Raw genomic sequence first — 13957 nt, 5'->3', positions numbered from 1 at the left:
TCTGGGGAAGGTGGCACCTCTACAAACAGGACAGTCTTCACTTGAACCAGAGGGATACTGATATCCTGGGTGGGAAATTTGCTGGTGTTATTCAGGTGTGTTTAAACTAGCTCAGCAGGGGGATAGGAACCTGAGGTATAGTGAGGATGAGGACATGGACAGGATTTCAGTCACAAGAATGTGCTGGCAGACAGCAAGCTGGTTTGAAGGGTGTCTACTTCAATGCCAGGAGTATCTGAAATAAGGTAGGTGAGTTTGCAGCATGGATAGGTATGTGGGACTTTGGTGTTGTGGCCATTTCAGAGACCTGATTAAAGCAGGGTCAAGAATGGATGTTGCAGGTTCCAGGTTTTAAATCTTTCATGAAGAACAGGGAAGGTGGTAAACAAGGGAGTGGCATTGTTCATCAAGGACAGTATAACAGTAGCTGAAAGGACTCGTCTACTTTAGTATGGGCTGAGGTTAGAAACAGGCGAGGTCACACTGCTGGGAGTTTTTTATTTTAAAATAGGCTTCCAGAGTTCGAGGTAGGTGGAAGAGAGGATTGGCAACAGTTCTGGCTAGGAGTGAAAGGAACAGGGTTATCATTATGGAGGACTTTAACATCCCCAACATCGACTAGAAATGCTATAACTGTAGTACGTCAGATGGATCAGTTTTTGTCCAATGTGTGCAGGAGGGTTTTCTGACACACTGTCAAAGGGCTGGCAAGAGGGGAGGCCACACTGGATCTGGTACTTGGCCTGGTTCATTACCAAGTGTTTGATTTAGTGGTAGGGGAGTACTTTGGAGAGAGTGACCATAATTTGGTTCTGTTTAGTTCAGCGATGGAAAGGGATAGGTACATGCCAAATGTCAGGAGTTATCAATGAGGAAAGGGCAATTATAATTATGATTAGGCAAGACATAGGATGCATAGAATGGGGTAGCAAAATGCAGGGGATGCGGACAAATGTGGAGCTGGTTTATGGAACAGATATTGCGGGTCCTTGATGAGAGAGCACGAGAGACTTTAGCAGGTAGAATAAAGGAGAACACTAAAGCTTTCTATAGGTATGCAAGGAAGGAATGACTAGGGTAGGAATAGGGCCAAAGACACAAGTGGGAAGTTGTGTGTGGACCCTGTGGAGATCAGGTGTTAAATGAATATTTCTCATTGGTTTTCACTCAGGAAAAGAATATTGTAGAGAAGAATGAGATATGGGATTAGACTAGAAAGGATTGAGGCTAGTAAGGGAGAGGTGTCCTCAATTCTAGAAGGAGTGAAAAGTAGAGAAATCCCCTGGGCCAGATGGGATTTATCAGAGGAATCTCTGGGAAGCTAGGGAGGTGGTGTTGGAGCCTTTAGCTTTGATATTTGAATCATCATTGTCTACAGGTTAAGTCCCACAGGGCTGGAGGATTGTATATGTTGTGCTCTTGTTCGAGGGTAGTAGAGATGACCTAACTAGTTATAGACCAGTGAGCCTTCCATCTATTGTAGAAAGTGTTTTGGAAAGGATTATGAGAGATAGGATTTATCATCTCGCAAGCAACAATTTGATTGCAGGTGGTCAACATGATTTCATCAAGCACAGGTCATGTCTCAAACTTTTTTTGAGAAGGTGATATGTATATGGATGAGGAATTGATGTGATGTACATAGACTTCAGTAAAGCCTTTGACAAGGTTCCACATGGTAGGCTTTTGGAGAAAATGCAGAGGCATGGGATTGAGGGTGTTTTAGCAGTTTGGATTAGAAACTGGTTTTCTGTAAGGAGGCAGGGAGTGGTGGTTGATGAAAAATATTCAGTCTGGTTACTAGTGGTGTACCACAAGGATCTGTTTTGGGACCACTGCTGTTTGTCATTTTTATAAATGACAAAGATGAAGGCACAGGTGGATGGATGTGTAAGTTTGCAGATGCCACTAAAGTCGGTGGAGTAGTGGACAGTGTAGAAAAATGTTGCAGGCTGTAGGGGGACTTGCATAAACTGCAGAATTAGGCAGAGGTGTAAATGGAGTTCAATGCAGATAAAGTATTTGAGGTGATTCACTTTAGGAAGAACAGGCAGGCAGAATACTGGGTTAATGGAAAGATTCTTTCTAGCATGGATGTGCAGAGGGATCTTGGAGTCCATGTACATAGATCCCTGAAAGTTGCCACCTAGGTTTTATAGTGCTGTTAAGACAGCATATGGTGGGTTTGGTTTTGTTGGTAGAAGGACTTCGTTCTGGAGCTGTAATGTCACACTGCAACTATACAAAACCCTAGTGTAGCCACACTTGTAATATTGTGTACAGTTCTGGTCACCATATTTCAGGAAGGATGTGAAATTGGAAAAGTGCAGAGGAGATTTACCAGGATGTTGCCTGGTCTAGTCTACAGGGAAGGTCTGAGGAAAGGCTGAGACTTGGGATTGTTCTAATTGGAAAGACAGCAGCTAAGAGGGGATTTGATAGAGACATACATATTCAGAATTCGATAAAGTAGACAATGAAAGTCTTTTTTCCCTAGGATGTCAGCTTGTACAAGGGGGCTTGGCTACAAGTTGAGGAGTGATAGATTTAAGACAGATGTCAGAGGCAGGTTCTTCACTCAGTCACAAGGGTGTGGAATGCCCTGCCTGCCAGTGTAGTTAACTCAGCCACATTAGGGAGATTTAAAACAATCCTTGGATAACCACATGGATGATGGGATAGTGTAAGGGAATGGGCTTAGATTAGTTCACAGGTCAGATCAACATCGAAGGCCGAAGGACCTGTTCTGCGCTATATTGTTCTAAGTTCAAAAGATTGAGCTCAATTTTTGTTTATAGAAATTCAGTTTAAATCAATCTGACAATAGATTTTGCCAATTTAGGTACACCAAGTGTTGTGAAATCAGGAAAAAGTAAATTCATTCTTACTGTACTATATCAGTGATGATAATTACCCAACAGCCTCAAATTCCATTGCTTTGATGTTTTTATTTTAAAAATATCTTGAAATAAAAGCTACTTTATTTCATTATGCATTAACATCTGTGAAATGTGATGTATACATTGAATAAATATCTGTTTAAGCAATATACAGTTCGATTCAAGTGCATTTAAATACAAGACTTCTTTTGGAAGATGAAGGGGTTTGTTCTCCAAATATCATTGAATGATGTAGCACAGTCCCATTGCAACCCAAGGTAATTTGATTGCAAGTACAAAGATTGACCCATTTCAGTGAAAATAACCATCTTTATATTCATAATTTACTCAAACAAAAAAAAGTCATCCTATATTTAAATTAGTCTGAAATACATCAATTTTACACTAACATTTTCTAATTATTAGGTCTCCAGTTTAAGCTGTTACACTTAAAATACATAAATGTTGAAGGCAAGCTGTAAAAAAGTTACCAATTATTAAAAGCCCTGCTTCAAGATACTGAAATAAAAGTCCAGCGTACTATTTTTTTGCTCACCATTTCCAAATCAAACATTATTCAGTTTGTACAAGTTCAAGTGAATTTGACATTAGAGAATTAATAATGCTGCAGGCTCCAGAATGCACTGGAGACTTCCAATGTCTTTCAAGAATGAATAAAAATGAATACAGGAGTAATAACTGCTTCTTGACCAATTGAAATTCAGTGGAAATACTCAAACAGGGCTTGTGATCTACTTGGAATAAGCTTTGCCCAAACATTGAGCATCTCATGTAATTTCAAGTGTCTGAAGCAGATCTGAATTGCAGCAAACTTAAACATCTTAAAGACATGAATGCAGCCAACACAGAGTGAAATGCGATCTCAAGTACTGCATCGTGCAACAACCAGCCAGTTGAATGATGTTAGTCTAACCTCTGCAGCTAACACCCTTCAAACAAATAATGACGACAAACAGGCTAATGTTTAATTATATCTTGCCAACATGGAGCTGATAAATTCTTCAAAGGATTGCAATGTATAACTATGAAAAGAGTATCAGATTAAAAACAGTTCTGTTTGTAAATTGGGCAAAATCAGATAAAAGTGGTATTCTGCACCCAGCAGCACTAATCATGCCTGTTGAAAAATCATTCCTGGACAGTATAAAATATACTGTCTAAAGCAAGTTTGAAAAATCTAAAGTTTTAAATATCTAATAAGTACTTATCCAAGGTGAAAGGAAAAATCCCAATCACCTCAATGTGAGGTACATTTGAAAGCACAAGATTTTAAATTCTAAGAATGACGGTAAACAGGTCCAACTTCATTTCTGAAGCAGAGCAATTTTCTGTTCCCTGGGCTTCACAACATATTCTTTGTACATCGACCAAAGAACACCTGTAATAGCAAAACACTAGTTAGGATATATCTCCAATATTAGTATTTGAATCAGAGACTATGTTAACATTAACACTAGGTTAGCTAACTGCTTAATAGAAAGGGGTCAGCACTGGAGAGACTGAAGGAATTGTGGAAAATATACACATGGGTACAGGTCCATTCTTGCCATGGAGTCTAAACATCAACTAATTGGACTGAATGGCCTGTTCCTATTTTCCAACAGAAGTGAACTTTTAAAATATTGAAACTCAGTTGAAACATGAAATTCCAAAAATTGTTTTGCAATTTGGGTTTTATTTCAAAGGTCAGACTTCAGGTGCATATACGGAAACAAAATTGACAATACGGGCCCTCTTGTGGCACAGTGCTAGTGTCCCTACCCCTAAACAAGGAGGCTAGGTTCAAGTCCCATCTGTTCCAGAGATGTAACATCAGAACAGGTGGATTAGAAAAAAAATTTAGATCCTCAAGCTCATTTAAAGGAAAAACTGTGCACCCAATTCTCCAGAGATGGCAAATTCAAGATGGCACCAGAGTAGGAATAGTTGACCCATTTTGAAATTGTGACAGCCCAGTGTGGATTTTTCCTTTTTAAAAAGTGGGTCATTATGCTTTCCTTTTACCACTTGAATATCCTAGAATATAAGTGTTCTGTGGTAGTGACAGTATCTCCACCTCTGGTCCAGAAGGGGCAGCTTGAAGTCCCACCTTCAGTGGTGGGTCAGAAGGTTTTAAAACAGGTTGATTAAACTATCTAGGCTTAGAAGAATTCAGCCTTCAGAGCAGACCTTCTGGTAAATTAGTATCAAGAGAAAATGAGGAAAAATGCATTGTGGAATTTGGTGATGGATATTTTGAAAGCAAGCAAAATTCATCCAACATGTCCAATTAGCATGATATTGTTCATTATAATGGCAATCTTACAAATACTGGAAATTATAGAATACCTATAGTCATGGCTCCTACTACACATCCCTGGGCAGCCACACGCATGTGGATAAGATGTACAGACATTTTTTTGTTTCCTCTCATCTTCAGTTTGTACAGTCCATAAGCCACCACAGATGCAAACCCAGCAATCCCTGGAACACAAATAGAATGTTTACTTTTTCCTGGAGATTAAATACTATTCAATAGCTAAACCCATAAAGAATCATGGAACTCTTCAAATCCATTTCTACAAGACTTTGCTCTTTTTTGTAAAAGGGGTTACACTGTAAATAATCATTGATTAAATTTGAGAGTTTCTATTGTGAAATGGTAGCCATGTGGCAAGGGTTGAGTCACTAGCAATTGATAAAATGGAGAAGAATGATTTATACACAGCAACTTACCAATAGGGACAAATGGGGACTCCTTGGATTTTCGAATAAGCTTTGAAGTTTGGTCATCTTCTGATGGAAGCATAGGAACCAGGCTCACATTGCTCGAAGACATGGTGACTGCAAAAATAATTAAAGTTAATCAGCTAAAGTAAAAGCTAATGTGGAGAGCTACTAGCAGCAAGGAGATAGCTACAAAACACAGGTTACCTTTAGATTAGCAAATAAAAAAAGGTCAAAGAAAAAAGGAGAGGCACTATATTTCTAGTCAACCTCGTAGACGGACTCTTATCCCTGAAGCTGACAGACTTCTCTTCTCGCTTACTGCTTTCAAACATATCATTTCCTGAAAAAAAATTGGTGTCTTGTTTCAATTTGATTCAGAATCTGAAAGTGATTCACACAAATACGTAATCCAAGCTAGCAAAGCACACACTTCCCATAAACCACCTGATTTTCTGACTGTCTCAACCACTGGGTTGGGTTTACAGGAAATCCTCATTTACATGGAACAAGGAACATAGCCCACAAATTATTCATGTGCAAGTCATAATGACATGACAATTTCTGGCTATTTCAGCAAACAATGCAGATTGGAAAAGTAAAACCAGAGGAGTGGAGAGAGTTGTAAATTAAATACAAAGAGGCCAAATAAACAAAGGAATTTTCAGGGAATACATTAGATTATTACACAGCTGGGATGTGCAAAATTAACCAGATCATCCTAATACAAGGAGATCACAATGTTAAATCACCATAATAATGGGCTGTTTAGGGACTTGCTGTCACTTCAAAAGGAGAACCTTTATAGAATGAGCTGGAGAAAAAAAACCTGCAAATCCAAAGTAGACAAACAGGAGAATGAAAGAAAGAACACAGCAAGCCAGGCATCAGAAGATGGAGAACCTTTCATGCTTTTCCATGAAGGTTCACTGTAAATAAGATTGTGAACTGCTTTGCAGCCGAGTATTTTTGCTGTGTGTAGATATTGTAGTAATGTAGGAGTTTCAATAAACAATTCACACAACATGGCACCACAAAAACATTGCGATAATGATCAATCTATTTTAGGGATGCTAGTCAAAGTAAATACAATCAAATCTCTTGCATCCAACTGGCAAACAGAGGAGGTCTTGGTTTAGCATCTCATTTAAATGTGGCCAACACCTACAGTGCAACACTCACTCAAGTGTGAGTCAGCTCAAATTTGTTCCCAATTTTTGAAGGGAAACTCAAACCCATAATCCGCTGATTAGAGTGCCTTCTAGACAAGAATTTTACCAATATCAACAAGCAAGTCACCATCTCATCATACCACTGCAAGGCCTAGGATGGGGTTGAGCTTGCTTCAAGTGTTTGGGAATGACACACTGGGACTTCTGACTAATTAACACTACGAAACTACACTTTGGCCACAGAGATTGCAGCAGCCCAAGTAGTCAGTACAATACTATTTTCAAGTCCAGTTAGGTGATGGTGGGAAATACCAGCCTTGATACACATCCTCAACTTTTATAAAAAATTATTCTTTAGAAGTTGAGTGTATGGTTGTGCGCCTATGATGTTCTTAGCAATTTCATGGGACAATGCCTTCAAGGCTATATTCATATGCCACACAAACTAAAAACTCTCGTTCTAAGGATTACATTATAGAATGGAGATTTGGGAACAGATTTAGAAGTTTGAGAGATTGAAAATCTGCAAAGTCACTCCATTTGAAAAGGCAAGGAAAGAAACTATCACCTGTCAGTTTAATTGCAATTAGGGGAACTTACTGGAATCAATGAGTGATAAGGAAAATTGAACAGAAAAGCTGATCTACAAGTGAATACTGGTTTTGTAATGACAAAAGCAAAATACTACAGACGCTGGAACTCCAAACAACAGTCACTTGTACACACAATGTTGTGTTTTTTGATCCACAGATGCTGCTAGGCCTGCTGAGTTTCTCCAGCATTTTATGGGTTTGAGGGGTAGACCTATATTTTACTAGTTGATTTTTTTCATGACAGACAGAAGTCTGTATAAAGGTGGTCAATATATGGGGAAGCAGGAAAGAATTGGACAAAGCTTTGTACAAGTTTAGCAAAAAAATTGAAAACAGTTTAGTAAATGTTTAGGAGACAGGGAGCAGCAATAACTGGTTTGCTGATCGGTGGAGTACATCAAATCTGATACCTCATTTCCTCCATCACTTTAAAGTAACAACAACTTGGACAGAGGACAAAGTTAACATTCACATCCAACCAGGTTAGAATCCAACAGGTTTGAGAGAAAGCACAAGCTTTGGAGCACTGCTACTTTGTCAGGTAATTAGTGGGGCAGGATACATAGGGCACAGCATTTAAGTAAAGATCAAGTCTCATACAACTGATGTGATATATTAGACAAACCTAGATGGCTAAGTCTTTAAAATCACTTAGAAAGGGGATGTAGGTTTTGGTTGTTTAATGCATAAACCCCAGAATTTCTTTCAAGTCACTGCCAGAGATAACTTAAGAGTCAGATGTACAGCTTGGAAACAGACCCTTGGGTCCAACCTGTCCATGCCGTCCAGATATCCCAACCCAATCTAGTCCCACCTGCCAGCACCCAGCCCATATCCTTCCAAACCCTTCCTATTCATATACCCATCCAGATGCCTTTTAAATGTTGCAATTGTACCAGCCTCCACCACATCCTCTGGCAGCTCATTCCATACACGTACCACCCTGTGTGAAAAAGGTGCCCCTTAGGTCTCATCTTTCCCCTCTCACCCTAAACCTACGCCCTCTAGTTCTGGACCCCCTGACCCCAGGGAAAAGACTTTGCCTATTTATCCTATCCATGCCCCTCATCATTTTGTAAACTTCTATAAAAGATCACCCCTCAGTGTGGTGCAGGAAAAGCAAAGTCAGTCAGGCAGCATCCAAGGAGCAGGAGAATTGACATTTTGGGCACAAAACCTTCCTGATGAAGGGCTTATGCCCAAAACGTCACTTCTCCTGCTACTCAGATGCTCCCTGACCTGCCGTGCTTTTCCAGCACCACACTCTCGACAACAGCCTACAGGTTGTGCATTTTTTGAATGACTAGCCCCACCAGCTACCTGACGAAGGAGAACATTCAAAGCTTGTACTTTCAAGTCAAGCTTTTGGACTATAACCTGGTGTCATGCAGTTTTTAAACTTTGGCACATCCATATCTTGGATGAAGGGGTAAGTGTTGTGCCTGCAAGTTTGTAGATGTAGATTCCTGCACTAGGTTAGGCAAAGTATAGAGTGCATGGGAGGGACAATTTCAAAAAGGGAAAGCTTGAGTGAGTGAATTTCATCTGTCCTAGGCTTGCCCAATGCAGGGTTAACATTTTGGATCAGCAAAAGATGAACTAGAATTTACTTAAATCAGTGGGAAGTTAGTCGTTGCTTAGAAGCAGTGGTAACATCCATGTTTGGCAAATAGAAGTGCTGCACATAGTACAAAAAGTCAGAGAGGTGACTGAGTCAGCTATGGCACATTTGCTTCTTGGTCAGATGTGCATTCAAGGTTTGCTCTATAATGAGCAAAAATCAAGACCAATGTTGCAGAGTATTGAAGGGGTACTGCATGATGTTTCAATTAACATTAATAAAGGCCCCATCTCAATAAAACTATTTCAAAAGAAGAGCAGGAGAGTTCTCAATCTGATTAATATTTAAGCCTCCTTCAACACAAACTGATTCGATCAATGTCAGATTTGTTTTCAGAAGTTTGCTATATGCAAGTTAGCAGCTACATTTCCTACACAGGAGGATCAATTTGTCTACAGCCCAAAGCTTACAATCTGAATTTTGACCGCTCAGGCCAAGTGCCTGTTCTGTCTCAATACTGCAACTTCTGGGCCACAAGGTTCCAGTTCCACAAGGAAAGGCAAAGTCTTACCAATCTGATATTAAGCACATGATCTGTTTGGATGGTATGGATGAGAGATAGATACGAATGGAAGTTGGGGAAGCTAGAGTGTGGCTTCAGTTTAATGTTTCATCGAACCAGTACCAGAGAGGTTGGCTAGCTCAGCTGGCTGGATTGGAATGCAGTGAGACACCAAGAGTATGGGTTCATTTCAGGTTTTAAATACCGAAAACAAAAATGCTAGAAGTCACAGTTCAGGTAGCATCTATGGAGGGCGAGCGAGCAAGCTAACATTGGAGTCTAGATGACTCTTCAGTACAGATTCCAACATCTGCAGTAATTTTCTTATTATGAAATACTCTCCTTCTCAACCTCGCCCCTCACCTGAGGGGTGATGACCTGCAGATTAAATCACCAGTCATCCCACTATAACAAAAGAACAGCCCAATAGTGACTTACCTTTACCACCCGAAATTGCATGTTTAGTTTGCTGAAACAGAACTTAAACAGTGACTCAGAGATGATAGCGTAACCACTGAACCTTGGCTAACCCACAGACGATCATCCAATCAAGAACAGCAGCACACTAAAATCCTAAATATGGTATTTGTATGTAATGCAAATGGAAAGGAAGCCAAATCTTCAATCTCACTGACCCAAACTGATCAATTAAAAATGAACACTAATCAGACAATTCCACATGTTGGTACAAATTAATGGTTGTAGGCTTAAGTTATGACACATTTTGCTTAAAAACCATATATAACATTTCTCTAAAGCAACAGCACGAGTCCACTTTAAGGGAACACACCAAGCCAACAATAAGTTAAGAGCGACAAATGTACCAAAGCTGCCTATTATCTGCAATGATGTGGAGGAGCCGGTATTGGACCGGATAGACAACTCATCTCCAGACTACTCGCTGCCACAGCCACATCTCCTTCCCCAACCCCACCCCCGCTTCCATTTATCTTGCCACCCCCTCAGCTCACAGCCCCATTCCTGATGAAGGGCTTTTGCCAGATTCTCCTGCTCGACCTGCTGTGCTTTTCCAGCACCACTCTCCCCCAGGTTCAGTCAAACAGGTTTATTTGGAAACACTAGCTTTCGGAGCACTGCTCCTTTAGCAACACTAAAAACTACGCTTCCAAATACCCTGTTTGATTGTAACCTGGGGTTGAGAGATCGTCATCTGCAAGGACAAGTCTGGAGTATCATGGAATCCTCCACAGCTGTCTACATTGAGTGTAGTTGCCAAAACAACAGAAACAATATAATTCAGAGCAAGCAACCCAATGATTCAACACACCAATTCCTCTGACATACAAAATACACTACACTAATGTACCAAAGAGGGGTTAGAAGAGGGAGAGAGAATAGGACACCACACAGGGTAGGGGATAGTGTAAGTTCCTGCTCAGCTGGTCCAAGACAGGATTCAATCCCCAGCTTACCCTGGGAGAGGGAGCTAGGATAGGAAAATTCCAGAACAGTGATACAGTACAGAAACAGACCCTTCAATCCAATTAGTCCATGCTGAGCAAAATCTCAAACTAATCTAGTCCCACCTGCCTGTGCTTAACCCACATCTCTCCTAAATAGTTCTTATTCATGTACTTACCATATGTCTTTTAGAAGATTGTAATTGTGCCACATCTACTACTTCCCCTGGAACTTTACTCCACACACAAATCACTAAAAGGAATTATCCCATGTCTTTTTAAAATCTCATCTTAAAAATATACCCTCAAACTTTAAATCCTCCACCTAGAGAAAACACTTGCCATTCACTATCTATAGTCATTAGTTTATAAAACTCTAAAAAAGTCACTGCTCAACTTTCTACACTCCAGAGAGTGTCCCACCCTATCCTTAGAACTCAACCCTCCATTCCTGGCAAATCTCTTTTGAACTCTCCAGTTAATATAACAGCTTCCTCTAACAGAGAGAGCAGAAATGGACACAGCATTCTAAGAGAAGTCTCACCAACTCCTATACTCAAGTCAGAAGTCAAGCATGTTAAAACCTCATACAAAAAAGGGTCAATTAATTATGTACCTAAAGCCCTAGCTCTGTTGTACAACATTACCCAATGAGATAGAGAGAACTGCAGATGCTGGAGATTCAGAGTGGATAAGTGTGGAGCTGGAAAAAGCATAGGGCAGAAGTGGGTACTGCAGATGCTAGAGATTAGAATGGTGCCAGAGAAACACAGCAGGCCAGGAGCATCCAAGAAGCAGGAAAAGCAACGTTTCAGGCAAAAGCCCTTCATCAGGGGTTTCACCCAAAACATTGACTTTCCTGCTCCTTGGATCTGCCTGGCCTGTGCTTTTCCAGCACCACCCTAATCTTGACTGGAAAAGCACAGCCATGGCGCGCAGAAAAATAAAACCGATCCACAGGTCCCGAGGAGGTGAACCCATCATTTCAGACAGAAGGTTCCAACCTGTAACAGCAACTCCCTTGATACTGCTTGACCTGCTGTGCTTTTTTCAGCTCCACTCTATCCGTTCCAACTTCACCCGTTAACTGCGAAAGTCTTGCTTTACCAAACTCTAACACCTCACGTTCACCCAAAGGCAAACGCCACCTGCCATTCCTCAGCCCATTGACCCGATTGATCTCTGTCGCCCCTGGTAGCCCCACCTTCACTGCCCACCATACCACCAACTTTGGAGGGGGGAGGGGGTCACCTGTAGTTTCAACATTCTCACCTAAATGACAAACAAAAGTGGACCCAGCGCCGACCGCTGGTCAAAAATAAGCAGGAGTCTGACCCAGCTCACCTGATCCGATTTGAACGCCCAAACGAGACTACAACCAGCAACCACAGACGCCGGCTCCAACTGAGCTCATGGCCCCTCCGAGCCGGTGAATGTCACCTCGTGGGGAGGGGCGGCACCGGAACTGACGTCACATCGCGGTGGGTGTGTGACGTCAGAGCACGGATCTCGGGGCCATCCTGCTCACGTGGCATTGACATTCTCCTCTCTAGATCTACCATTAACAACGATAACTACGTTTATACATTTCAGAATCAAATTTCGATTTCAGAATCGATACTTATTCCATCGATCAGGTTTATCCGAATGGCTATCCGTTATTCTTTGAAAAGGGTTCTGAGCTTGCCGGCTGGTTGCTATGGCGACGCCGCCCTGCCATCAGACCACCGCTCCCTCACTTTTAAGATTCAGGAAAAAGAACAGCGAGCGGTTGAACATTTACGTCGTTCGGGTATTTAGAGAGTGGCAGTTTTTTTTTAAAAAAAGAAAAATATAATCGATCGGTGGATTCCGAGGAAATTCGGCTTCATTCATAAAATAGCTTACGTCATGGGACGCCTGTGTGATTGACGTGTGAAAAGAACCAATCGGCGGCCGGAGGCGGCTGTGACGCAGAGACGCGGGGTAGATATTGTGCAAGTGAATGGGAATTTTTGTTATTGGGAAACTAACCTGGATTTCTGTTGGCACACTCACACCCCTGTTGCTTAATACTTCGAAAGAGCTTACCGGAAAAGTCTTCGCCCAAAAGTAATGCATTATTTTTAAAAAACTGCACAATTATAACACCTTCTGCATCTTTCATTCCCATCCAATAAGGAGGTAGCAGGGTTTCCCCAGTCTCAACGTGACTATGCAGTTAAAATGTAAATTTTATTAAGGAAAGAATTAATAAGGAATTAACCATGATAAAAAAAACACTACTTTTACGCTTAAAGACAATAATATTAGCTTATCACATGCCCAGTCCACACATCCTGCACTGACCAATGGTCATGAAGGCCTGAATATATCGTGTGTACGCCTTATGGGTCATCTGTTCTTCAATGAAATAGAGGAAGAGGGGTAGATTACAACCATCCCTAACCCCTTATCCTTCCCCTCCCCCTTCCACCAGACCCTCATTTTGTTAAGGAAGACAGAGTTTTTTGCCCGAAACGTAGATTCTCCTGCTCCTCGGATGCTGCCTGACCTGCTGTGCTTTTCGAGCACCACACATCCGACCCTCGTTTTATTAACCCTCCCCGAATGCATTACATTTTCAAGGTGAATTCCATTTGCCAGTGTTCTGTCCAGTTGAGAGGTCTGTCGATTCTCATGCTCCTCAGATGCTGTCTGACCTGCTATGCTTTTCCAGCACCACACTCTTAACTGGGAAGGGGTACAGCCTTAGAGAGATGGTGGCCAATCAGACAAGCTGGCAGCTCTGCAGTCACTGCAGATTCAAGAAGTAGCCGCAGCTGGGACTGCAGGCAGTCCCTGAAGAAGAGGAACCCAGATTTCAGGTACATCACAGACATCAGCCGGACCAGACTTTCAGACTGCAACAAGATGGAGGTTTGGGATAATGTGTTGTGCTGTGCCAGGTTTGAGAGGTCAAGGATAGAGGATTAAAGGGATGGTGTGGCTCTGATGTACAGGTTTGGGAGTGCCTCCAATGGGTCCAGGGTCACCGGAAAGAGCTTCCTCCTTCTGTGCAAT

The 13957-nt window shown here is 41.5% G+C and overlaps 1 protein-coding gene across 1 annotated transcript; it reads right to left on the bottom strand.

Moving 5' to 3' along the window:
• Positions 1–2928: 2928 nt before the first annotated feature.
• LOC140480844 (HIG1 domain family member 1A, mitochondrial-like) lies at positions 2929–12399 on the bottom strand. Its single transcript, XM_072576327.1, has 4 exons — positions 12260–12399; positions 5616–5723; positions 5229–5363; positions 2929–4278 (listed from the first exon to the last, which is right to left on the bottom strand). The coding sequence occupies exons 2-4, from the start codon at positions 5716–5718 to the stop codon at positions 4205–4207; spliced, it is 312 nt and encodes a 103-aa protein (XP_072432428.1). The 5' UTR covers positions 5719–5723; positions 12260–12399; the 3' UTR covers positions 2929–4204.
• Positions 12400–13957: the final 1558 nt, after the last annotated feature.

The sequence above is a fragment of the Chiloscyllium punctatum genome, chromosome 8 (assembly GCF_047496795.1).
Source record: "Chiloscyllium punctatum isolate Juve2018m chromosome 8, sChiPun1.3, whole genome shotgun sequence".
Classification (NCBI taxonomy): domain Eukaryota; kingdom Metazoa; phylum Chordata; class Chondrichthyes; order Orectolobiformes; family Hemiscylliidae; genus Chiloscyllium; species Chiloscyllium punctatum.
This window is presented reverse-complemented; position numbering and strand designations above follow the sequence as displayed.